Raw genomic sequence first — 24,317 nt, forward strand, 5'->3', positions numbered from 1 at the left:
CTAGAAGCTAAAAATAGCCTGCCCAGGATGAGGGTTGGGCCGCAGTGCTCCTAGCTCCTGCACCATTCACTGCACGGGTCAGTGTTTGCAACGCAGGTGGGGAGGGGGCAGTCCAGTCCGCCTCTGTGAAGCGAAGTTCTTGGGTCGCTTCTCAGGGCTGTCAGGAGTATCTGTGTCCTGTGACTGCACTGTCTCTTACTTGCCACTGCTGAATTAAAGCTGGCAGCCCAGCATTTGTGATAGAGCAACTGGTGAGCAGGCAATCAGTTCAATGGGAATGTAATCCCTGCAATGTGTGTTAATCCCCAAAACGGCCCCTTGCTGCTGTTTTGGCCCCTTCAGTACAGTGAGCTGCGCTGCCAAAAGCACAGATCTCTGTCACTTCAGATCTGCAGCAGGAGCTTGTTTCAGTCCTTTTAAGAACCTGGTTGTTAGTCAAACGCAGCTCCCTGGCGAAGGGCTGGTGAGCCACCCGTGCTGTTCTAAGCAAGTGAGCTTTAAGACTTGATTATGGAACAGTCTCCCGGCACAAGTGCTGGGCTTTCTGCCACCTCTTCCCACTCTTTCAACCTCCTCTGTTCTGGTGTTCAAATCCTAATGCTTGCTTACTTACATTTATGTAATCCGTTCAGCGATAAGAGAGTGGCTCTGATCAGAAAGCAGCTTTCCCATCAGTCTCATTTTTCAGGGCTACACACCAGGCACTTCCAGTCCCAGTTCTGTTCTTGGCAGTGAGGTCAGTCCTTCAGTCACGGTCCAGGCTTCTGATAAGGCTGACTTCCTCTGGCTAAGTTTCTGACAACAGACTTGTCATTTATTTTCCTGTAAGAACAACTTTGATCGTTGCCAAATGTAAAATCCACATCCCGTAAGCTGAGGTGATACCAGGTTTGCAATTGCCTGTTGAAATAAAGCAGCCCTTGGCTGGTGCACAGCAGCTGGCTGACGTAAGCTGAACCTGCACCAGCAGATCAGTGACAAACAGTCCCTACTGTTATGATTCAGCCCAGGACTAAAGTCCAGTGATCCCATTTTCGGGTACAGGAGGGGAACTGGTCACAGCAGGTTAAGCTGCTGGTCAAGTATGGAGTAACCTCTGAAACCAGACTAGTAGAGCCGTGTTGCTAAAAATGCACAGGCAAGGCTGCTTAGATGGCACCACACCTTGGTACATGAGCTGGGGATCGGGTCTCAACCACGGTCCTGCCGTCCTGGGGCACTTCAGTGCCTGCCTGAAACCTCAGTTTGGGCTGGAGCCTCCATCATACGGCCCCTTTGCTGCCTGGGACACATGCTGAAGTACCACGCTTGGGTCAGCGCCTGCTGAAGGGAGGTCTATGCAACAGTGATTTTCAGTGTCCTAATTCAAGTTCTAGTTTGGAGTTAAAAAAAAACCCAAAACCAAACAAAAACTAAAACCAATTGGAACTGGCACTTGACAACAAACAGGTTATCTGTTTTTAGCCTGTTTCTCAAAGTCCCATGGATTGCTGCTGATCTTTATTAATATGAATTCATTGAATACCTGCTGTCAGAACTACTTTGCGTGTTTATGAATGCCGAAACCATTCCTTTAATCTGGTCTATAACTAAGCTTTTATCTTGCTCTATATTGAGTTGTTCCTGTTTTCAGCTGCTTAGCAAATCGCTAACCACCAAATGCAGAAAAATGTATTGCGAAGTACTTGAACAACTCAGCACTTCAGTAACTGAAAGCCGCCAGTACCCTGGATCAAATGCCAGGCTTTGGAGGTGCAGTCAGCTCATGGGAAATCTGCATCCTTGTACAGCCAAGCTGATCATCATCTGCACGAGGCCATGTTACCTGGTACAGTTTCTGTTCTCTGCTGCTCACACTCCACAACTCCATTCACTTACTGTTCCCGATCGTATTTTTCTATATTGTCCTGCTTACTTATTTGTGGGTATGTATTAATATGTATTTCTTATTAATATTCCTTTCCATAATGATCAGATTACTTTTGCAAGCAGCCACACCTAATTGTAAATATAGATTTGTATCCACCAGGATATGAGATATGAGAGGGCTCACATTATCTGTACAGTCTAAAAGAAAACTTGTTATTCTCTCCCAAGTAGCTCATGTCATTTGAAATATCGGTGAGCACAGTCTTTCCCCTGTACCCACAGCAGCAGCCATGCGTGGGGCTGCCTTTGGCTTTTGGGACCAAACAGGAAGGATGGGAGAGCAGAGACGTGTTGCTATTTAAATCTTGGAATGCTAACTGCAAATTTGGCTTCTTAAATTACTTCATGTCAGTCACCGGAGGCAGAAGGGTGGTTCCGTGTGTGATCAGATACAGCTCGCTCAAGCAGAGGCTGGTATGCCCTCTAGTGTATTAGTTGTTATTAAAAACCAGCAAGCTGCAGGGAGCCCGGCTTCTCCCCAGTCTTCTGGGAGGCTGTTCCAAGATCTACCAAGCACACTCTTCGGTTGGTAATGCAGTAGAATAAGTAATGTAGTTTTGTTTATTAATTTACTCCCCATTTTGCCTTGCTGACTGTAGTGTGAATAACTGTGGTATCTGTCACCTTTGTTAGAAATAGCCCAAACAATTTTGCCTTTCCCCCCGCCTTATAAAACTTCTGTTGCTTGTGTCTTTCTACTGGAGCAGCTCAGAATAAGAACTTGTTTTTCCCCAGGACTAGCTGCTTCCTGGAAAGGCAGCAGAATGCCTCAGAAACCAATGACTCAGAGAGTCCTGTCCTCACTTTAGGATTTATTTCTAGTGTCAACCCCTTGTCTTTGTAAGTAGCACAAAATAGTAGCAAAGAAGGATTAAAACTGAGTGAGAAAGTCTTGGCAGTGCATGGAGAAGTCAGCTTAGGGAGACAAGTTAATGTGGACAAGATGCTGTAGATCTCACAGGAAGAGCTTGGAGCAACCATGTTCCAGCTGTTCTCCCTGCCCAGAAGTGCAAGAGGGAACAGCTGGAATGCAGCAACTGCTCCTGGTCCAGGACTGAGCTGACACGGTCACTGCACAGCCCAGTACACCAGGCGCTCAGCCGCTGTGGTCCCCCCTTGCTCTGGCACCAGTGGGGGCCAAGACGCCTTTCATTTTAGAAGCAATGGCAGCAGCTCATTAAGCTGCTTCAGTGGTTCCTTTTTCAAACCTGGTGTGTTGGGATCACAGCTGAAGGTTGTTTCTCCTGTATCTTCATGAGGTTGTGCCTGCAGGATGTCCTGTGGCTGTGCTGAGGGGTGCAGAGCACTCGTGCCCATGCAGCTAGCTTTGCTTTGAGCTTACTGCTCCCCTGCTGCCAGCTGTGGCCTTACAGCACTGCGCTGGGCTTCAGGAACCGGCCTGGGATCAGAGAATCAGTGGACTCGAACCCGAAGCCACCCTCTCCCAACCCAGATGAGACACGAGGAATGAAGTGCACATGCTCTCCCCAGCTCCCTGCAAGCCCATGGCTGGCACGGTCTGGCTTGGATGAGCTAAAAGTAAACCTGTGTCTCTTCATTGCCAAAAAAAAAAGGTTCAGGCAAGCAGGTGCAGGCCAGGGCCAAGCCTGCACCCAGGTGTTCTGCAGGGCAGCTGCCTCCCAAAGCGACCAACACCCCTTGGTGGGCTGGACACCTCTGCCTGGCACAGTCCTGCTTGCCATGAACGTGCAGCACTGGAAGTGTGTACAGGGGGAAGGTATTGCACCACGAGCACCCCCTTCCTTGTGCTGTTTACCACAGGAGCTGGAGATCTGCTACCTGGGAAGATCTGAGCTGATCTCCGGTGACAGAAGCCATGTTAGAGCCCAGCAGACCCCAGGACAAAATGTACGACACGAGGCCACGCTGTGGGTGACCCTCCTGCCTGCAGATGACAAGCCAGGAGAGCTGAGTTACTGCCGTCCTGCTACGAGCCCACTGCCCGTTCCAAGGCTGGAGCCACAGCCCTTTCACAGCTGAAGCACAGACCCAATCACAACCCAGGCAGGCAAAGGACATAGGAGCAGGTCTCTTCTTTCATCTATTTAGCTTGTAAATTCTTTGGAGAAACGGCTGCATTTGGGTCTGTCTGCCCAGCATTTAGCATAATAAAGTCCTGCTCCTTGTTATGGTGCCAGGTCCTTCTCACTGCCAGCGGCTTTACAGCCTCACTGTCTTCCTTCCCAACTCCACAGAGTTGTGCAGCTGGAAAAACCTCATATTTCCCATGGCAGCTCATTTATTTCTGACTCTCATTTATTTCTGACTCTACAAAACAGTGAACACAGTTAAGCCCCAGAAAATGTTCTGGGCGTTTTGTAACAACACTTGCCTAACCAGACTTTGAAGTAGTTAACTGACCCATTTCTTGGGGCAATATATAATAGTAAATTTCACCCTGATAGGTTAAAAATGCATCCCACCAGCTGGAAAGCTGACAGTTGTGTGGTGATGACCCCCTCCACATAGCATTAGAGGCAGTTGAGAGTGCCTGTTACAAAGGACTTAGGAGGAGACTGAATTTCCATTTGTACAAGTAATAAAAAAGTCACCTGGACCCCACTCAGCACGATACAGCTCATACACAATGTGAGGAAGTTTGTCTGGCCTGGGGAGAAACCTGCCCCCCACTTCCTACCCTCACTATTTTCTGTGTGACAATGGTCACACTCTGTGCCATCACTCGTAGTAGACAAAGGAAAAATCCCAAAATCCTGTTCTGTTTGGATGCTTTTTCAGGTGTGCCAAGCTACGATGATTGATGTATTTCACAAACTTCATGGTTTCGTTGTCTCTATAAACTAAGGCCAAGCAGTTCTCCTCTGGATTCACTGTCAGCAGCTGGAAGGAATGAAAGTAAGGGAGGAAATGAGTTTCACAAAAATGGCCTTGATGTAATTTCTAGGAATAAACAAAAAAAAGTCAAAAGCTACTCAGAACAAGGGTCTGATGTTAGAAAACGATCTAGGTCACTATTTTCATTTCCATACCCCTCAACCTGAAGCCGTTATTAGACAGCAAGGGGTTCTGGACTTATTAGTGTGGCTGCTCAGCACTGTCACTGGTATGGATACCAAACGTGACCCAGTAATCAGCACTACCCTGGAAAAATATCACCTCTGTGACAGCCTCGTGCCCCTCCGAGGCTTCCCAAATGGTGCTGGTGGTACCAGGCACTGTCAGGGCTGCGCCGTAACTGTTACGGTGAATGCTCGTCCCTTGACGCCAAAGCTACACCCAGGGACAGTAATTCAGGCAGGAAGGCTCCTGTGCAATACTGAGCACTCTTGGGATTATGTCAGCGTTATGACAAAGTGTAATTATGTCTCTCTACCCTAAACAATTTTATCTAATTTGCAGCTAGCAACAGAGGTCCTTACCTCTTCATCTTCACCTTTAGCGATGTAGGAAGTAAAACCACCGTATTCTGGATCCCAGCCTTAAAACAGAAAAGAAAGATTCTTAGGCCAACACTGTCCAGGCTCCATGCAGCCTTCCTGGAGATGCCTTTTTTTCCACCCCACTCCCCACAGCTACTGGATACAGGATGATCTCCAGTTTACCTCCTGCCAGTCTATTTTTTTTTTTTTTTTCAAATTGGAATCAACTTGAAGCAAATGTGCCAGATTTGCCTCTTACCACAGACAGGCCATTTAAGGTTCTTGGCGCTCTGCTCCTTATGTGTAGAGCAGTTTTGCCTTAGCAGATATGCAAAAGGCTTTCAGTATAATTACCAGCATGTGCCAGGTGGTTTCGGCTGTGCATGCTGGGCTCAACTGGTCCAAAATGCATATGTTTATTTAGATTTTTGTTTTCACCGCTATCAAACTAGCAATCAACCTAAAATGCCTAGACATGCATAAAGTAACTTTTGAAACCCCTGGGCATTGTGAATTGGAGGTGCAGGGATAACTTTGATGAGAAAAGGGGCAAAAGGGAACACTTTTAGTGGGTATTCTGGCCACCGGACCTTCCACCATGCCCAGACCCACTGCACAGTGCGAGGGAATGTCTGGGAGACACAGACTTTCTCTCTGCCCCAGCAGCACCGCCTGGATCCTGCCAGAAAAGGTCAAAGCTGATCCCAAGGCCACACTTCCTAATTTTTGTCTAAGTACTACTGAAATCAGGGCTTATGCAGAAGTGAGGACTAGAATAAAGGCTACAGAGCCATTCTTTGTAAGAAAAAGCAGGGCAATTTTGGCAATTGTAGCACTGCTGAGAATTCAAAAGTCCTTCCTTTATGCAAACCTTGTAAGGAGAGTCTGACATGTCTGTATTTTGTCTGCTTACCCTCACAGCCACAGAAGAAGAGCAGGTCGAGAGCAAATTCTGTTGCCTGAGTGTCATGGACTAGAGTGTAGTGCCTGTGGGTCCAGCGCCTCAGCTCCCCTGCACACAGTGGGGTACCCGAGCCTGGGAGGGAGCAAACAAGCCAGGGAAACAATGAAGCTGCACGACAGCTGTCACCTGCTGAGCTCAAGGCCTGTAAGGGACAAGTCCCCGTGGAGCCGTCCTTGCCAGCCCCAGCAAAGCGTAACAGGAAGACAAAGTAAAACCACCGATCTCACGATAAGTTCTTTTCTAGAAGTGGCTGTAAGTTACGTCCTTTGAACAATGTGGAGGAGTGTGGCCAAGATTTGACCTTTGACAGGTCCAAGCTGTGATGTGCTTTGGTTTACCCAGTTCTTCCTTTTTTGTTTTGTCCCCCCTTGGATTTACAGTAGAGCTCTGAACCTCAAGAGCCAGCAACCTATCTGCTCTGAAGTACACTCCAGCTACAGATAAGGATAAGGATATTGCTCTGAACTCACTCTTCACATGCCATCCCAAAACGTACGCCAGAATTTGGGGAAGCCTTTCTTTTCTCCTGGCTCTAGCTCAGTTTTCAACCCGTGCAGCCCCAAACTATGTCCTCCTCATATGTGAATTTAAAATCATATGGTGGGAACATAGATAAAAGAGGCAAAATCACTGGCTGTGGAAATCAGAAAAACAAAGCCTTTGTACCAGGTAAGATTTCTGGTGGGATTTTCAGTAGGCCTTTGTTTTTCATTACCTTTTATTCCAGTGTCCGTTAACTTGCCTGACTCAGTACAAGATGACATTTTCAAAAATTCTACCCTTAACCTTCAGAAGCATTGTTTTAAATAAACAGCCCCAATCCATGAATGAAAAATAAATCTAATCTTTTACAGCAATGATACCCCGTTGCTGACAACTAAGTTGTTATTTAGGCTGGCAGCATTTTCTGAAAAGTTAAATCTTAGTTTTAGGTATTGGTTTTCTGATTCTAATGATCCTTACTTCTGATTCACTTCCTTCCTTTTGATTTGGTCTCATACAAGAATCTGCTTTATATGAAGCAAAGGTGGAACTATTGGCAAAAGATTATTGCACAATTAATTAACAACCCCCTCCTCACCCATGCCTTAACTCCTACAGAAGTCCCACCCTTAAGACTTAACTCTGTTCAAAACAGTATCTTCAAGTTAGTAATTGCTTTAGTCCAATTTCTTTTAGAATGGTCACTTATTTTGGATACCCAGCCTGACATGCTTCAAGTCCCATGTTTGTGCTGGTACCTTGTCCTGGCTGCAGTATGAAGTGAAATCCTAGTTCCATAAAAATCATTGGGAATTCTGCTCCCAACATCCTTAACATCAGGATTCTGCTCAAGTCCTTTCATGCTGCTGCTGCTGAACTTACTGTTCTGTGTCTCACTGTCTTGTGCTCCAGGGACGTTGTCTGGCTGATGGGGACTGCTGTCAGTGTGTTGTTCAGTCTCTGCCTGTTTGGGACTGCTGTGCCCGGTGGTGTCTGCTGCTCTTCCTTCCTCAGCATCTTCATCCTCATCAGAGGGAGCCAGGAAGTGCAGCTTTAGGCCAGTGAAGTTGGAAAGCAGTAAAAACAAGGCCTCAGAGCGTAAGAACTGCAAGAATTTCTTCAGGACATCAGGGAGGCTGTCTTCTTCCGCTGTCTCATAGAGTCTGAAACACAGCAGAGGTATCAGCAGAAATATCTCCTTGTTGGAGAGCCAACAAGGACCATGTCCATGGGAGCAGCATCAAGCAGTGCAGCCTCGTGGCAGCTCCTGCTTGGCTGATCAACGGGTGCAGTGCACCATCAGTCCCCACCTTTTATTGGCAGGGCCCCGGCTGCTCCACTGGATGTCTTTGCTCTCCAAAGCTTCACAGAGTAGTTGGTATTTCTCTTTCTAGGAGAGAAAAATAGTGCAGAAACTTTAACATTTTGCTCCCAGGCCTCCCTTGGTGTGCCAGAAGCAGGATGGATGACATGCTTCCACCCTTCTGCTTTGTTTCCTGCAGGAAACAAGAATGCTGAAGCAAATTTTGTGATTTTTTTGAGGAGTCCCTATGCAGCAGTGTACAGGCAGGCAGAGGGGACCCATCTGCACAGTCACAAAATGGTTGAGGTTGGAAGGGACCTCTGGAGGTGATCTGCTCCATTCCCCTTGAGGGAAGGAAACTAGAAAGTGAGTAGACAGCTGTACAACCAAGGCCTTTCCCAGCCTGCATGACATGTGGTACCTGACAGCCCTGTGACCGGTTCTGGCAGAACACGTCAGATTGGACTGCTGGGCTCACCTTAAGAAAATCCTTCAGGAGAATTTCCGATCGCTCCTCAAATTCCTCCTGGATTTGAGCTTGGGAGTCCATGTCCAAATAAACTAGATTGATCCACTCATACAAGATTTCATGCTGGAAGGGAAACGAATTTGCAAAAATAACGAGGATTCCCCAATTCTCCCTTATCCAAGTGGCCATAGGGCTGGATTCCTCCCCACACACGCTCCATTCCTTTCTTTTTTTTTTTTTTTTTTTTTTTTTTTTTTTTTTTTTAATTGCACCATGAGTATTTGGTGCATTCTCTGTGCTATTGTAGATATGCAAAATGTAGAGAGTCAAGAAAGATATGCAACAAAGAAACTAGCTAAAAATTTCTGAACAGGAAACAAAAAAGTGAAAGGGATAAATTAAAGAATAAAGCATCCCCAAGCGTCAGTGCAACCTATAACAGGTGTTCCAGGGACATGAAAGAAACAGAAACGCAGATCAGCAGATGTAGGCTTGTTACTCACATCGTAGGGGATGTGTGGGCTCCTGGGCAAGGGAGCTTCAATGTGGCGCGTGGGTCTGACTATAGACGGGCCATGAAACCAGCCACTCACTGACAGGCGGCACTTCTCCTTGGACAGAACTTCTGACACCTGGAACAACATTGAGCATCACATCACTGTTCAGACTACAGATCATTTAAGGAGCAGCTGTAACAGGCACCGCGTAAACTCATTATAGGAGATGGACCTGACTCTGGGGAGCCTACTGCATACACAGAGAGGTCTGGCAAGGGCTGGACCAGGCTGGATTATTCTTGGCTCAAGGCAAACTTGATGCTCAAATCCATTGTAGGTTTCCAGAATCCCAGTCCAAGCTTTTACTCCAAGCTCCCAGCAGAAGTCACTCCCTCTCTCTAAGAGCTTTGAGTCACTCTCTTATTAAAAGTAATTGAATTTTATTTTTCTACCATTTATTCTATTGAGGAACCAGCTACCCCAGGCTGTAAAAATGACCTGTCACAGCTTAATCTGGAAACTCAGAAAACACCGAGCATCTGTGAGCCACAGCAGACAATACTGGTTTACTTTTTTGTCTTTTACTTTTTCAGAAGTGCTGTAATATGAGCCATCATGAAGGGCATTTACCTGATGCCTTTGGCTCTTTCCCTACCCATCTATCAGGCTAAGCACAGCTGTACTGTAGGTGCTGTAAGGGTGCTTTACTGTAACAGCAGCATGAAGAAAGAGCCATCCCCTTCTGACTGTTTGCAAGCCACAAACTGTTGTGAATTTTTGAGGAGCACATAAAAACTTTGTACTTTTTTGTTTATTTTTTAGAAAAAACCTCATAGAACAGGAGGAGAAAACAGTCTGTTCTGGAAAGGTTTTGCCTCTTACTGATTGTTACAGATCTATAGTGGCCCTTTCATTGCATGACTTAAAGGTGTTGCAGGTTATTTGGAATGGCTACTGAATCCTAAATCCCTTGGAAATGGAAACCAGAAAGCTGCCTGGCATCAGAAGCTCATGGATCCACTCTGCTCAGCAAACACCCACAGCTTTCTTTGCCTTCTCCTCAAGAAATGTACATCATGAAGGCCAAAACCTGAAGATCTGTTAGGAAGTACTGATTAAATGCTCTTTGCCTGATACCTGAGATGGCTTTAAGGTGGGCATGTGCTGTGAAGGCTCCGTATTGGTCTGACTACGTAGTTCTCTAACGGTAATTACTGATGAGAGGGTCAAAGAAATGATTCAGTGGGTCAGCAAACACCCTGGGCACAACCCAGGGGGTCCAGATCTGGGAGGCTTTGATTTACAGCACTCACAGTTAAGCTAAATGCTCATTTAAAAAATAAATTTATTGTTTAAGCTGAGTTTATTGGGTGTGTTAAGAGCAGAGACAGTATGCAGGACTCTGAACAGCACTAATGCACGGGATTAAGTTTAGGTCAGTACGAGCAGTCACAAGGTTTCATGGAACGTGGATTTTTTGACAAATCACAATTAGTGCAGTAAACAAGTAGATGTTTCTGTTAATTAATTCATTGTAAGACACAAGTTAACAGAAAAGTAAAACCCTAAGCAGTCTAGCTGAGGACACGCACAACCTACATCACTGATCTTCCTCTCCAACCTTCTGCTCTTTGGCTGTTTGCTACAGTCTGTGGGGTTCCCAAGTACAGAGGAGCTTCAGGGTTTGTACCAGGCAGTTCCATAGGCCGTTCACCTTGTTCCCAGGCATCTTCCTGATAAGTGCCACAGGGTGCTAATTAACCATATCAGCATTTCTACTGTAGGGTATCACACTACATTTATGTTACAGAAGCTGTACAGCCATATCTGCACGGTGTCCTACAGGCAAGGGGATGCGCTGAGGAGCTCTTCTGGAGCAAAGTCATGGCATCCGCGTGAAAAATGTGAGCTTGTTTAAAACAAGTGAACAAACAAGAAATCTCGCGTCACCACAGCCAAATCCATAGCAATGGCTTTCCAGGATAGCAGCGCAAGATAGAAATGGAAATTTTTCTTCCCCCAGGATGATGACTGACAGTTTAAAGTTGGCTTTGTCAGTTCTTGTCCTCTGTAAAGTCCTTGAAGTCCTGCCTTTAACACACAGCACTTGGCACGAGTATCCACTCTACCCACACGTCTCCCTTTCCCTTCTCCCTCCCCATCAGGACTGTACCAACACAGAGAGGGAATAACCACAACAATGAGAATCAAAAAACGAACAAGAGACAGCTCCTTGCCTGGTGGAAAGAGACTGGAGACACTTCAAAGAAAACCAGCGTGTTCCACGAAGGCACTAATGACTTGACAATTTCCTGTGGTTGAAAGTGTTCTGAGGAGGAAGAAAATGTATTCTGGTTAAGGTATGAACTGGAACTCACTAGAAACAGACATTTCCTTCTGACTTCATGACATTGCGACTGGCAAGACACCTGGCTATCAGGGATGGAGCTCAGAGCAAGGGCTTGAAGAGGAATCAGTGGATTTCTGCTGCTAGGATGGGGAGTTATCCTTATCACTTTAGAGTTCTGAGCACAAAACATCACTTGTTGCCCATTAGCATTGACTGACTGCTATAGACCATCTCTAAGGTGCAAATTTTACCTACAGATCAGCTTCTCGCATTAAGGAGAAACTCTTCATCTCCCTCGTACAATCTGAGGAGAGAGTTGCTGCAAGGGGTGTATAAGGTTCACCTTTTTCAGCCACCTCAGGCTGAGCTCCGAGCTCTTACCATCTGTGCTATACAGGTCCAGTGTTCCCCCATCGCTTTTCTCCCAGGGTGGGACAAGGTACAGGATGAAAGCTATTCGCCGACCTTCCAGCTCATCGTCGTGGCACAGCAAGACATCTGCAATTACACACATTTTGCTGCAGTAGCACCTTTTTCAGTACACACGATTCATTCTGACGGCTGCCTCCCAGCTTTGTCCTTGCAAGAATACAACAAGAAAAAACATGCCCGGTCCCAAGAACTGCATTTTCACCTGTCAGCATCACCAGCCCAAGATCTGCAAGATTAATTTCTCTGGGACTGCTGCACTATTGGCAGATTAGCCCACTCTGAAGGCATGGGCAGTTATAACTCATCAGCCACGCCTCTGTGGCTGTCGCTGGGCGCAGTGGACAGAGAATCCTGACTTAAATAATGATCCAAGCTCTTTTAAATACAGAACTGCCCTTTGAGTAGGTTTGTTGCTGCAATAGAGGGGAGTGGGAGCCCTGGGAACAGAAAAACTGGACCAACACTTAATTGCACAAAAGACTTTTAAAAAGCAGAGCTGACAGCAGTAAAAATTTTCCCTTTCCTACAGTGGCTTTTCATGACTAAAAGGGCAAGCACAGTTGTAACCTGGACTCACCAAGGTGACGTTTTAGCATCAGACTTCACAAACTCAGCTGTGGCATTTGGAAGCTGAACATGTCACCCTTTTGCATGGGAGCAGGTACACAAACATGGGCTGAACATCTCCGAAAAGCTGTGGGCTTGCAACAGCACCGGGCCCAGTTAAAGCTATCAGGAGCGTGACTATAGCAACAGTTTTTCCATAGTTGTGACTTCATTTTCATAAACTTTGATTTGCTGCTGATAGCTTCTGGGATGCTCTGGAACTAGAGAGGTGTTAGGGTGGATTGTGTAATTAGGTATTCGGTAGAGATTTTGTTTCCTACACAGCCACAGAACTTTTAGGGAAAGGATCACTTATAGACTGACCAGTATATTCATATTTAGCACAGGAGATGTCAATAGTTGGCTCCAGCTCAATCTGGGTCACGGCAGAAAGCCACGCTCGGAATTCGTCACACAGAGCATGCCTGGGAAGACAAGCATAAGGTAAGTGCCCTTTTGTGTCACAAAGCATATCACCATAGCCTAAACTAATTTATCATCTCCCTTCCAACTATTTAAACAGTTAAAGGTGCTGTTGCTGCTGGTGACAAAGTAGAACCACAAAGGAACTGGCCAGGAAAACAGCCCAGTGCTCACATTGTCACTGACAACAACCAACAGCGAGCATGAAATCAGTTGTAAGGGGACAGCTAAGCATTTCAGAAGTGATGGATACATGAGGGCTGAATCACATTGCACAGCTCAGTGGAAAACCATTAACTGACTTCAGGGCCACAATCTACATAGATTCAGCTCTTCTTTCTGGCCAGGCCACCATGGTAGAGGGCAGCTGGGCCCACCCCACAGCCCATTGCCTTCCTGGGGGACCCAGCCAGGGCATCTCCTGGCAGCCAGGACCCGAGGGAATGCCAGGCAGATGTGCCAGGGAAGGTTTACGTTGGACATTAGCAAAAGGTTCTCCACCCAGAGGGTGCTGGAGCACTGGAACAGGCTCCCCAGGGAGGTGTCACAGCCCCAAGCCTGACAGCGTTCAAGAAGAGACCGGACAATGCCCTCTGGCATATAGTGTGAATTCTGGGTTGTCCTGTGCAGGGACCGGAGTCGGACTCGACGATCCCTGTGGGTCCCTCCCGACTCACGACACTGCCTGGGTGATCCTCCCCGAGCGGGCACACCCGGCGCTTTACCTCAGGGCGGCGACGTGGGGCTCCGGCCTTCCCGCCAGCTCCTCGGACTGCGGCCCATGCAAGAGAAGAACGGACGGGGGTCAGGGCGGCGGGCCCGGCCCAGCGCCGCCCGCCCGGCCCGGGGCCCACCTGCCGCAGCGACAGGAGGTCGTCGCGCCGCCCGCGGAACCCGAGGCCCTGCAGCTCGTCGCTCAGCGCCTCCGCGAAGGCCGGGCCCGCCAGGAAGCGCGGGATGACGCCGTGCGGGAACGGGGCCGGTTCCACCGCCGCTGCCTCTGCAAAGGAAACGCCGCCGGTGAGGGGAGATGCAGTCGCGCCGCCGCCGCGCAGGCCGGCCCCGGGGGTCGGTAGGTACCGTGGCGCAGCGGCTCCCCGCGAGCCCAGGCCGCCGCCGCCCGCTCCCGCAGCGCCGCGTCCCTGAGGGCGCCGCACAGCTCGGCGCGCGCCTCCCGCTTCCCGCGCTTTTTTCCCGGCGGCGCCGCCGCGGCCCCACGCCGCTTGGCGCCCATGGCGCTGCCCGCTGAAAAGCCCGGCCGGACTACAGCTCCCGGCGGCCCCCGCGCCGCCGGCCGGGCCAATCGGATCGCGGGTGGGGGGCGGAGCCGCGTGCCGCTGGCCAATGAGGGGTTGGGGAAAGGCGGAGCGCGGCCGCGAAGTGCCGGTGCTGGGGGAGGTGGAGTAGCTCCTCTCTATGGTCGCGCCGGAAGTGTGGCGGGCGGTTCCGGCGAGGCGGTGAGCGGGCTGGTGGGAGGTTAATGGCGGACGCGGTTCCCGCCGCTGAGCACTGAGCGCTCTCTCGCCGCCTCCCGCTCCGCCGCCATGTCCGTGGTGCCGCCTAACCGTTCGCAGACCGGCTGGCCCCGCGGGGTGAACCAGTTCGGGAACAAGTACATGCAGCAGACGAAGCCGCTCACGCTGGAGAGAACCATCAACCTGTGAGCGCCGCCTCGGGCCTGCCCGGGCCCGGGTCCCGTCCCGTTAGCGAGACCTTCCCCACTCCGTCAGCAGCCTCGGGGCCGCGCTTGGGCAGCCGGTGGGAGGTTTTCCCTCGGTGCAAGGGCCGCCCGGAGTCCCGGAGCTCCGGGGGCTGAGGGGAGGGCGGCGCAGGAGCCCGGCGGGTTTCGGCCCCGCTGCCAGGGTGGGCGGTTGAGCTGTAGGGTGGTGTGGGTGCTCAGAGCTCACCAGCCATCGGGGAAGGGGCGGCGTTTGGTATATGTGCTTTAGTGTATAGAAACAGCGTCTGACCCGGGAAGTGTGAACCGCGAATCATACGGTCAGGGAGAGTTTAGACATGGTGAACATCATATGTGATTTTTTTCTTGTACGCTCTTCCATCGGCCTTCGGCAGCAGAGAGCAGCGGGCTGGAGGCCGGGGGGGATGTGGGTGCATGCTGGGGTGTGTTTGGGTGCTCCTGGGGTTTGCTCGTTCTCTGGTGCGGGTATTGCCATTGAAATTCAGAGTGGTTAACCAGGGAAAACTACTTCTGTCATAGACGCAAACTACTTGCTAGTAACTATTTCTTTTCTTTGCCTGAGAAGCCGTGTACTTCAGCTTCTTCTAGCAAACTCAAATTGATGTATTCTTTGCTAAGTATATCTGTCAAGTTGCAGAAACGTCAAGTGTTAACTGTAACAGTCAATATTCAATTTTAGTCGTTAATCACAGACTCGTATATTTTTTGGTATACCCGTGTTTATTTAGTTAGAAAGAATCTTGTGGAAGTTCAAATATGAAGTTCAGAGATTGGAATGTTTTTATAGCGTTTCTGAAGAAAAGACTCGTTGGGAAGCTGTTATCAGCATCAGTATAGGCTGAGGGTTTTGACATACAGACTGATGTTCCTACATTAGTATAGTATGGGTTTGTGTAGTAGGTTATTAATAAAGCTATTTGTGTATCTAAAAATGGAAATGAATGGAAAAAGAAATGTAGAGGGTTCTAAGCTATAGGTGAAAGGGGGCGAGCTTGCTAATAAATGAATCTGCAGTGTGTACACATGCGCAGGCACGTTGCAAGAAGAGCCAGAGGCCACGAATGCATTGCAAAGAGCAAGTTTTATTTTAGTTCTCTCTCTACTGGGGGATCTCCGAAGTCGCACCTAAGCTCCCAGGCAGAGGTGACACAAGCGGGGACTCAGGCGCTGGTAAGTTCAGCCCTGCTGGAAGATCACTGGGCCTGCTGAGCTCGCCTGGATTTCAAGGCTTCAGGCAGGCGCAGCCTCCCGCTCTTGCTCACAGCAAAGCAAGAATCTCGGACATAGTGATAAGGTGCCTGGAGTTTCTCACAGGCCTATGTTATCTAACACAGAGGTTCTACTCATCAAGCACATAAGGTCAGCAAAACAATTAGTGTGATGTATGTGCTTTTTCTACAGACAGGTGCAAGTCACTTGAGCGTATTTACATTTAACTAACCTCCTCGCCAAATCTTCCACTACATTCCCATACATGCAGTTAGGAAACTGGTTGTTTTGGCTCACTTGTGTACATGAGAAAGGGCTCTAACAACTGCAACTGGCTTGTTATTTTTGCCACTGTAAAACATGAGGCAATTTTTTTTTGGGGGGGGTGGAATTTGAGGGGGAAGGGTGTATTCTACTTCAGTTTGACATGATTAAGTATTGGGGAAAGAATACGTGACGAGATGCATCTCAGTGAAAACATTCCCCATTAATTCAGTCATTTATTCTGTTAATTCAGTTGCTGTATGCCCAAAGTCAGTAAAACCGTGGTGCTAATTTGTTACTGCTCTGCCCAGAACCTGTTTTCCTCTCCCCTTCTGACTTAGCCCAATGATTTTTGTCTTCCCTCCAGGCCTCGTACTGTCAGGTCTCTGTGTTACCTGGATTTTGTTGTGCAACAGCATTTTCCTGTTGCCATCTGTGCTCTCTAGGACTGACCCATTTCTTGACTAGGCAGTTCTGTATTTTCTGACTCTTTTCAATCCCTGTTGCAGAAATCTCTCGAGTTTCCACTATGCTGTCACTGGAGAATGCCGAGGTCCTGGAGCCCAGCAGAGTGATCTGCTCAAGCCCTTGATCCTTACCCTGGCTCCCAACCCTGCATGTAGACACTCAGCATCGCTCCTCTTTTGTGATCCAGATGTCTGATTTCCCACTTCAAAACAAAACCACTTCTAACAGTTTAGTTCTCAGGCTCATTATTACTTCTGCAGAAAACCCCCTGCTGTCCTATGCAGCTTCCTTCCGTCCCAGCAGAGCTTTTCTCTCCTGTTCCCTCTCCAACCTCTCTCATAGCCTCAGCTGCCTTTTCTCTGCAGTGTGGAGATCAAAGAAGGGTACTGGTTGACTAACAGTTGCTGCTGGTTCTTTTGAGTCAGCACCACAGTAGCGGATTGATCAGCAGGCCTTTCTGCAGCTGGATGTACCATAGTGCAGATCTTTTTGTGATGGGGCCCCATAAGTCGCAGACAAAAACTTCTAGACTAGCGCCATGGATGAATTACCATTCCATCAAGCACAAAAGGTTCTGCATCAGGGTACATGTTGTGTCATAGTGATTTTAAATTTAGATTTCTCGTTATGCGGTAATGTTTTCTTTCCTTTACAGGTATCCTCTGACAAATTATACATTTGGTACAAAGGAGCCCCTGTATGAGAAGGACAGTTCCGTGGCAGCTCGGTTTCAGCGCATGAGGGAAGAGTTTGACAAGATCGGCATGAGGCGGACAGTGGAAGGGGTTCTTATCGTACACGAGCACAGGCTGCCCCACGTGCTGTTGCTGCAGCTCGGTACAACTTTTTTCAAGCTGTAAGTGTCTGCTTCTTGAATGTAACTTTTTGTTTGCAAAAATGGTAAAGTGAAGCTCAAGGAATAAACTCCAGTAAATGCAGAATGGTATTTGGTTACAAACAAGTAGGTGAGCTGAGTACAGCAAGGAAGGTAGGCATCTGAATTTGAGAAAATTGCTTCTGTTCATCTCATAGTTATCACTGCTGGAGTGAAATTTTAGTATTTGGATCATATGGTCATAGTGCTGGTAGCAGTGCTTGTATTCTTTTTTAAACTGAAAGGTCTTGCCTTGTCTCGAGTTATCCTGCTTGTGTTCTTGGTCTTATGTTTTTAACATTTATATTGTTTGTTCTGAATTGTGTGCGTGAAATCTAATTTTTTATACAAATTCTTTTTTGACATCTTGATTTAGGGGATGTGTCTGGACAAAACAGGCTAGACTCTAAAAGTTTTGCAAAAATCTGTTATGAAGTAAATGTGGTTTTAGTTTTTTTCATTAACCTTGCATCAAATGCAAGATGGTTCCCCACAGGAGTCTTATTTTCTGCATCTTGTGTGCTTCAGTGAGTGCTGTTCTTGGGATAAGAACAAATACGGTCAGCATTTCCATCCCTTTCTTCAACTTCTGGTGCTTTTACATTGTTGTTTAAACTTTACCTTTTAAGTGTCCCAGTTATGATCATGTATATTGTTATACTTTGTTCTGCTGAAGTTAAAGTATTTATAGAATGGTTGGTGTTTTTAAGGGACATACAATAGCCATTTTGGTCACGGTTTTGGTGAAAGTTAGCGTATTGTCTCCAAGTTCAGCAATGTTAGATTTGGAACTTCTGACGTAACGGCCTTGAGTGAATTTGTAACTCCCTGCTTGGAAGCACATCCAAACTTACCTGTGAAAGTCTGTAAATACAATAAAAGATAACTTTAGCTGTCATCGTTGATTGTTTTAACAGACCTGGTGGTGAACTCAATCCAGGAGAAGATGAGGTAGAAGGGCTCAAACGCTTAATGACAGAGGTCTGTTTTCTTTCATTATCTTGCTATACTGGAATGTTGGTTTAGTTTAGTGTTAATAGAATAAACCAAAGCATTAAAGTCTCCTTATTGCTTCTCTTATTTTGATGCTTTTGTGATGTTCTGGGGTGGTTAACAAATAAAGCAGTAAGTTTTCGTTTATCCGCATTGTGTGACAGAGTGGTCTAGTGGCTGAACTCCTCCCTGCCACTCAAGTCCTGTGTTCATTTGCAGCTTTGCTTTTTGGCTGCCTTCAGGCAACTGAATTGCAGATGGGCAATAAAATATGGTGTGGAGCACAAGTGATGAGGACTTGCCTTCGAGATAGTCTTCCCAATGCACCAATTAACATTCCATGCTTTCCAAGTAGCCTAAATTAATTCTGTCAGGTAGCGTAACAATGCATTTCGTTCTTCCTGTTGGTCTGATGGGACTCAGTTCAGCTGGAATTTGAAATGCTCTCAAAAGGGTCCTTGTCCTGTCAGGTGAGGCTTTTAGTAAAAAATGTCACTTTATACAAAAATACTCTGAATTCTATTAAAAGCTGTTCCAGAACAGTTCTGAACTACGTCAGACCCTTATTACAGCAAGTCTTCATGCTTCCAGTATATGTTTAAAAAAAAAAAAAAGACTTGGGGTGATTAGAGTTTTGACTGTAACTGGATTTTTGGTAGATACTGGGTCGTCAGGATGGTGTCCAGCAAGACTGGGTGATTGATGACTGCATTGGTAACTGGTGGAGACCGAACTTTGAACCTCCACAGGTGAGTACTCTTGCTGACTTTCATCTTTTTCTGTCAAATATTGTTCTTCCAAAAGCCATCAACCTACCAGTTAGCCTGCTTGAGTACCTCCTGCATGGGCAATTAGTTTTTCTGGTTTTCACCTATTTCATCTCCTTTCTGTGACTGAGAAGAAACTGTGAACTTTTTTTTCTGGAAACTGTCTCAGTCCTCACACCCGTCCTGATGGATGAGAAACCACTGGAATGTAACAGCTTCCAGTCCTGTGTTGAGCCAGACGCACCATTTAAATTCCTTTTGTAGCCACAATGGAAACTTTTGCGCTGCTGCATACAGAACAGATGCCCAGTGAATATTCTCACTACCCTATTTCTAAATGTTTTAATACTTAAAACAGTTGCTCAGCTTGCCATTACGCATTTCTGTCTTGTTGGGTTGTTTTAACTGCTTATGAGTATTGGTGCCTCTGTCAATAGCTGTGACCACAACAGCATTCCTTTCTGAGTACTTCATTACAAAAGTGGTTTTTATTATTTGATGCCATGAAAGAACAATATACAACACATTGAAAGCTTGTGCAGTACTTGATAATTTATAAAGTACCACTTAAGATTGCACAATATTTTCAAAGCTCTGTACAACTGATTTTTATTTTCTTCCAGTACCCCTATATCCCAGCTCATATTACGAAACCAAAAGAGCATAAAAAGCTTTTCTTGGTCCAGCTTCAAGAAAAAGGTAAGTGTTTGTTTGCAACAAAGGTTTGTATTTAACCATGTCTAAATGCTTGCATTTCACGCAAGGAAATGTAGTAGCAAGTTTGTGTTCATATGATTGCAGTTGTTTATAGTTGATCACTAAAAAAGTTAAATGCTGACAGCAGTTGCGAAGGTAGGTGATCTTTTGGACGTGTCAATTCTCATTCCTGCTTCTGCATCAGTATATGGACCCCATATTTAACTAGAAAAGGGATAAACCTGCTATAGTGCTCCCTGTAGTGAGCTTGTTTTGAGGTGTGGGGGGCAGTGATACCTTGGCTGAATGTATGGTAGTTTTTCTTATTAATCGACTTGTATTTGTTTTTAGCTTTGTTTGCAGTCCCCAAGAATTACAAGCTGGTTGCTGCACCATTGTTTGAGCTCTATGACAATGCACCAGGATATGGACCCATAATTTCTAGCCTTCCTCAACTTTTGAGCAGGTATATTATGATTTGTATTCTAGTTCTTGGGAACACATTTTTTGTGGGACACCAGAGCAAGGCTAGGCACTGCAGAAACCAGCTGTGAAAAGGTTGCAGCTCTCCCAAAGAGCTTAGAATCTACCTCATAACAAGGTGTGATGGGCAGCTTAAAGGCACTGATCACAACTTGCTAGCACCAAGGTCCTGCCAAGCAGTTGTAGTAAAGGAAAATGTGAAAGATAGGGAGGATGAAACTGTGCACAGGCTGAGGAGCAGCTTCTTCCAAGTGTGAGGGACACTGTGAGAGTAAAAGCCAAGCTGGGTGTTGGAAGCATGGATTTAGGTGTGCATGTTATCACAGCTTTGTGCTGATTATTTGTGGAGGATCTTTTTTAGACTGCGTGTACTACAATTTATAACATGTAACATCTTTAGAAAAGTATCTGTAGGGACAGCTGTATTTCCTCCCTCCCTCCCTTTCTTTCCCAGTGTACACACTCTTGGGCTTTCTTACCTGAAAATGGCTTGTACCTTGTGTCTCCAGAGCTCACCAGTCTCACTGGTTTCTGTTAGTTCAGCGAATGTTAAGGCATCCCACAGCCTGTCAGCTGTTACTCAGGGAAGCAGTTCTGCTGCCTACCTACTTTGATGAACAAAGTCTCTTAGCAGAATCTCAGCACTGGTACTGCCCATAACAGGCTTGTATTGTGCTGATATTTTCTCTATCTAGTCCAGATTTTGGCAGCTATGGGGGCTTCCCCCTCCCCTTGCTGTAAAGACAGTGGATTCTTTCTCCGGAGTATCAGCAAAGCACTGGTTATTGTGCAGGCAAACGCCAGTTTGGTGCCAGTGTGACAGATGCTTCCTAAAGATGGACATTGGGGAGTTGAGAGGAACACTTGCTTTCATGGTGTGAACGCTGTTCCTTGTGAAAATTCAAGAATTGGCTCTTCTGTTGAGTGTGTTCATATGTTACCTTGGAGTATATAAGGTTGGCCCTGACAGCAGAAACACTGGGAAAGAGTTGCTGATGGGGGAACATAACTGGTATTTTCATATCTATGAAGGTCTCTCAAGAGATGTAATGTTAATTATTAGTTCTGCAGCCTTAAGAGACTGTTGTGCAGTGCTAGTGTAGGACTGGCTGTTAAAAATTATGCTTCCTGCTATTCTATAAAGCTGTCTTGCTAAAAAATACACTTTTGTTCTGTCAGATGGTGGCTTATCAAGAGTGGAAACAAATCATTTATGTATTCAGAAATGTCACTTAAATAAAAAGAATGAAAATTCCTCACCTGGTATAATCCTTTTTGATTTTAGGTTCAACTTTATTTACAACTGAATTCCTGTATAACTGAAGAGTCTGATAGAAGAAGCCGTCTCTGTGAGCACAGCTTTCAAATGTAGAGAGAAGAATGCGTCTGATGCAAGGGTGTTTTTTTTTTTTTTATGTCATTCTTTTCCTGAAGGCCACTGAGCTTTCTATTGTATGAATAGAGAAGTGAATCTCAACTGTTTAGGTAGTGGGATGGCAATGTGATTATCAGTGTTTTAATCACTTTTCATTTTAATACTCACCAAATTTTTTTTGTACAACATTAAACAAAATGGTTAAGATTGTGTGTCTTCTTGGGTGTGGTGCTTTTTTTGTCTCCTACTTTTAGGTACATTATTTAAACTTGATTACTTTCCTTCAGAAATAAAGATCTTGGAATTGAGAGAAGGACTTAACCCATTCAGGGACCATTCGGATGCTCTGATCTCTACATCCCTGAGCAGATAATTAGTCTGAAGGAGAGATTAAACAGTATGAGTAGATGCAACATAATTTTGAGTTTTTCCTTAGAGAACAAAATTGCTGTTTTGAGGCCAAGTGTAGCAATTGTTCAAAGCTTACCAGAACTGATCTGGAAGCATTACTTTTTGTACAGGGCTTGGAGGAAATACAACACATTTTCTACCTCTGTGCCCCGTTAAGAAAATAACCCCAACAAATTCTGTTGGACTGGCCTGAGATCCAGTTAAAATATGGAAGTGAAATAAATGTTGTATACTTTCTATAGCCACAGGAGAGAATATGGGTCATGTTGAAATGTTTTGCTCATGCCGTATGCAAGTGGTTCCATGTTATGCTGAGCTGTTGTAGCAGACCAGTGTGCTGGGTCATCCTGCAAGGGCTACCCGTACTTGTGGTGCTTCTCAACATTTCAGTCTTGCAAGTAGAAAATACCAACATTTACTAGTTCTGGATTTTTTACATACTTGGCTAAAGATCAGTTCTGCTTGGATGTGTCACTTCGTAATGCCTTTAGCCTTCCAAAGTTTCGCTTAGCTATTTCTAAAAGACTTGTTTCCAAATTCTGCCTCTGATCAGAAAGTCCACTGTTACTTGTGCACTGTCTTTATTTATGAAGGCAGCGTTGGGGAGTGCATGCTGCAGAGAAATGAAGCGCACCAAAGCGCTTGGTTCTGTGGCCAGTTGTACTGGTAAGCTACGTGCGGAACAATTGTGACATCTTGCTGTTTCAGGCAAATTGAAGCTGGGCAGTATGGGATCAATACTGAAAAAAAATACTGGAAAATATAGAATTGTAGAATGATAGAATTGTTTCAGTTGGAAGAGACCCTCAGGATCATCAAATCCAACCATAACCTAACTCTAGGACTAAACTGTGTTCCTAAGAACCTCATCTAAATGCCTTTTAAACCCCTCTAGGGATGGTGACTCCACAGCTGCCCTGGGCAGCCTGTTCCAATGCCTGGTAACCCTTTTCCTGAAGACTTTTTTTCTAATATCCAATCTAAACCTCCCGTGAGGCTGTTTCTTCTCATCCTATCCCTTGCTGCTTGGGAGAACAGACCAACCCCCTCCATGCTACAACCTCCTTTCAGGCAGTTGCAGAGAGCGATAAGGTCTCCTCTCAGCCTCCTTTTCTCCAGGCTGAACCCCCCAGGTCCCTCAATTGCTCCTCATAAGGCAGCACGGGCATGCAGTTAGCAAAACATACAGTTTCTTAGGCAACTGCCAGATGGGGAAAATAAAGCTAGCAGTAGAGTGCAGAATGGAACAATTCTTGCAGGGGGAAGTGAGGAAGAGGAACGAGGTTTGGCAGTCAGACGCTCCAGGAGCAGCAAGGCGCAGGGCACTGCTCTCAAGGCCTGGCATTTACCAGCGTCCCGCATCTCCCATCGCTGCGTGCTAGTTTGAGTTGGAGTAATTTATCTGCCAAGTGCACCAGCCCACCTCGGGAAGTGCTGCAGGTGTGGGGTGCAGTGCTCGGCTTTCTCCTTTGACCCTGTGCGTGTAGGTTCCGGAGTTACCCCAGGAGAGCTCCTCTCATTTCCCACAACCCCCGACTGTGGTTGCTGGTGGGGAGCAGCCCCCGGGGCTCCCGGGCTGCGGAGCCGCTTCCCCGCCGGGCAGGCCGAGGGGTCCAGCGCTTCCCGCCCCGCCGGCCCGGCTGGAAGCGCCGCCCCGGCCGTGACTCAGCGCGGGCCGGGCCGGGCCGGGGCGGGCGGACGCGGTGCTCGGAGCCGGGGCGGGGGTGGTTTAGGCCGTTTCCTCCCCCGGCCCGGCCCCGGGGAGGGGCGGCGGCGGCGGGGCGGGCGCTAGGCCGCAGGAGCGGAGCGGCGGGCCGGGGCCGGGCGGTGGCGAGGGCTCCGCGATGCCGCTGCTGTTCTTGGAGCGCTTCCCCTGGCCCAGCCTCCGCACCTACACGGCGCTCAGCGCCCTGGCCCTGCTGGGCACCGGCCTCAGCGCCTACCGCGCCCTCAGCCAGGCCCCCGGCGGCGCCCAGCCGGACGGCGGAGCGGCGGGCACCGAGCTGGCCGAGCTCCCGCGCCGCGGCGGCCCGCGGGCCCTGGACGTCGCCTACTACCTGCTCTCCGACAGCCTCTGCGTCTGGGTGAGCCCAGCGGGGCGGGCGGCGGCGGGGCCTGCGGGCCCGGGCGGGTGGCGGCCGGGCCCGGTAGAGCGGCGCTGCGGGCCCCGCGGCCTGGCCGGGGCCGGGGGTGGCCGGGCCGGCCTGTGGCAGCACCTCAC

General features: G+C 47.5%; 3 protein-coding genes across 3 annotated transcripts in view; 2 read left to right on the forward strand and 1 right to left on the reverse strand.

The window, feature by feature from the left end:
• Window positions 1-3,959: 3,959 nt before the first annotated feature.
• OGFOD1 (2-oxoglutarate and iron dependent oxygenase domain containing 1) lies at window positions 3,960-14,107 on the reverse strand. Its single transcript, XM_065640806.1, has 13 exons — window positions 13,938-14,107; window positions 13,712-13,857; window positions 13,583-13,629; window positions 12,759-12,859; window positions 11,778-11,894; window positions 11,284-11,375; window positions 9,053-9,181; window positions 8,559-8,672; window positions 8,088-8,167; window positions 7,660-7,940; window positions 6,244-6,366; window positions 5,331-5,389; window positions 3,960-4,791 (listed from the first exon to the last, which is right to left on the reverse strand). The coding sequence occupies exons 1-13, from the start codon at window positions 14,089-14,091 to the stop codon at window positions 4,630-4,632; spliced, it is 1,605 nt and encodes a 534-aa protein (XP_065496878.1). The 5' UTR covers window positions 14,092-14,107; the 3' UTR covers window positions 3,960-4,629.
• Window positions 14,108-14,293: 186 nt separating this feature from the next.
• Window positions 14,294-21,895, forward strand: NUDT21 (nudix hydrolase 21). The gene is made up of 7 exons (XM_065640929.1): window positions 14,294-14,517; window positions 17,153-17,353; window positions 18,289-18,352; window positions 19,024-19,113; window positions 19,755-19,830; window positions 20,179-20,293; window positions 21,596-21,895. Exons 1-7 carry the CDS (start codon window positions 14,402-14,404, stop codon window positions 21,615-21,617), a joined length of 684 nt encoding a protein of 227 aa, XP_065497001.1. The 5' UTR covers window positions 14,294-14,401; the 3' UTR covers window positions 21,618-21,895.
• Window positions 21,896-23,693: 1,798 nt separating this feature from the next.
• AMFR (autocrine motility factor receptor) overlaps window positions 23,694-24,317 on the forward strand; it is a 29,908-nt gene continuing 29,284 nt past the window's right edge. The window contains exon 1 of the mRNA XM_065641165.1: window positions 23,694-24,180. Coding sequence (XP_065497237.1) covers window positions 23,941-24,180 — 240 coding nt within the window. The 5' untranslated portion in view covers window positions 23,694-23,940. The remainder of the gene's footprint in view (window positions 24,181-24,317) is intronic.

This window comes from Caloenas nicobarica, chromosome 9, assembly GCF_036013445.1.
Source record: "Caloenas nicobarica isolate bCalNic1 chromosome 9, bCalNic1.hap1, whole genome shotgun sequence".
NCBI classification, from domain to species: Eukaryota; Metazoa; Chordata; class Aves; order Columbiformes; family Columbidae; genus Caloenas; species Caloenas nicobarica.

Bases quoted from the DNA above. Each gene is read 5' to 3' on its own strand.
- NUDT21 (XM_065640929.1), top strand. From the start codon at position 14,402: ATGTCCGTGGTGCCGCCTAACCGTTCGCAGACCGGCTGGCCCCGCGGG. The intron at 14,518-17,152 runs GTGAGCGCCGCC...TTTCCTTTACAG, and splicing joins CTGGAGAGAACCATCAACCT to GTATCCTCTGACAAATTATA. The intron at 18,353-19,023 runs GTCTGTTTTCTT...GATTTTTGGTAG, and splicing joins TCAAACGCTTAATGACAGAG to ATACTGGGTCGTCAGGATGG.
- OGFOD1 (XM_065640806.1), bottom strand. From the start codon at position 14,091: ATGGGCGCCAAGCGGCGTGGGGCCGCGGCGGCGCCGCCGGGAAAAAAG. The intron at 11,376-11,777 runs GTAAGAGCTCGG...CTTCCTCCTCAG, and splicing joins GGACCTGTATAGCACAGATG to AACACTTTCAACCACAGGAA. The intron at 9,182-11,283 runs GCAAGGAGCTGT...ATGTTGTTCCAG, and splicing joins CTCCAGTCTCTTTCCACCAG to GTGTCAGAAGTTCTGTCCAA.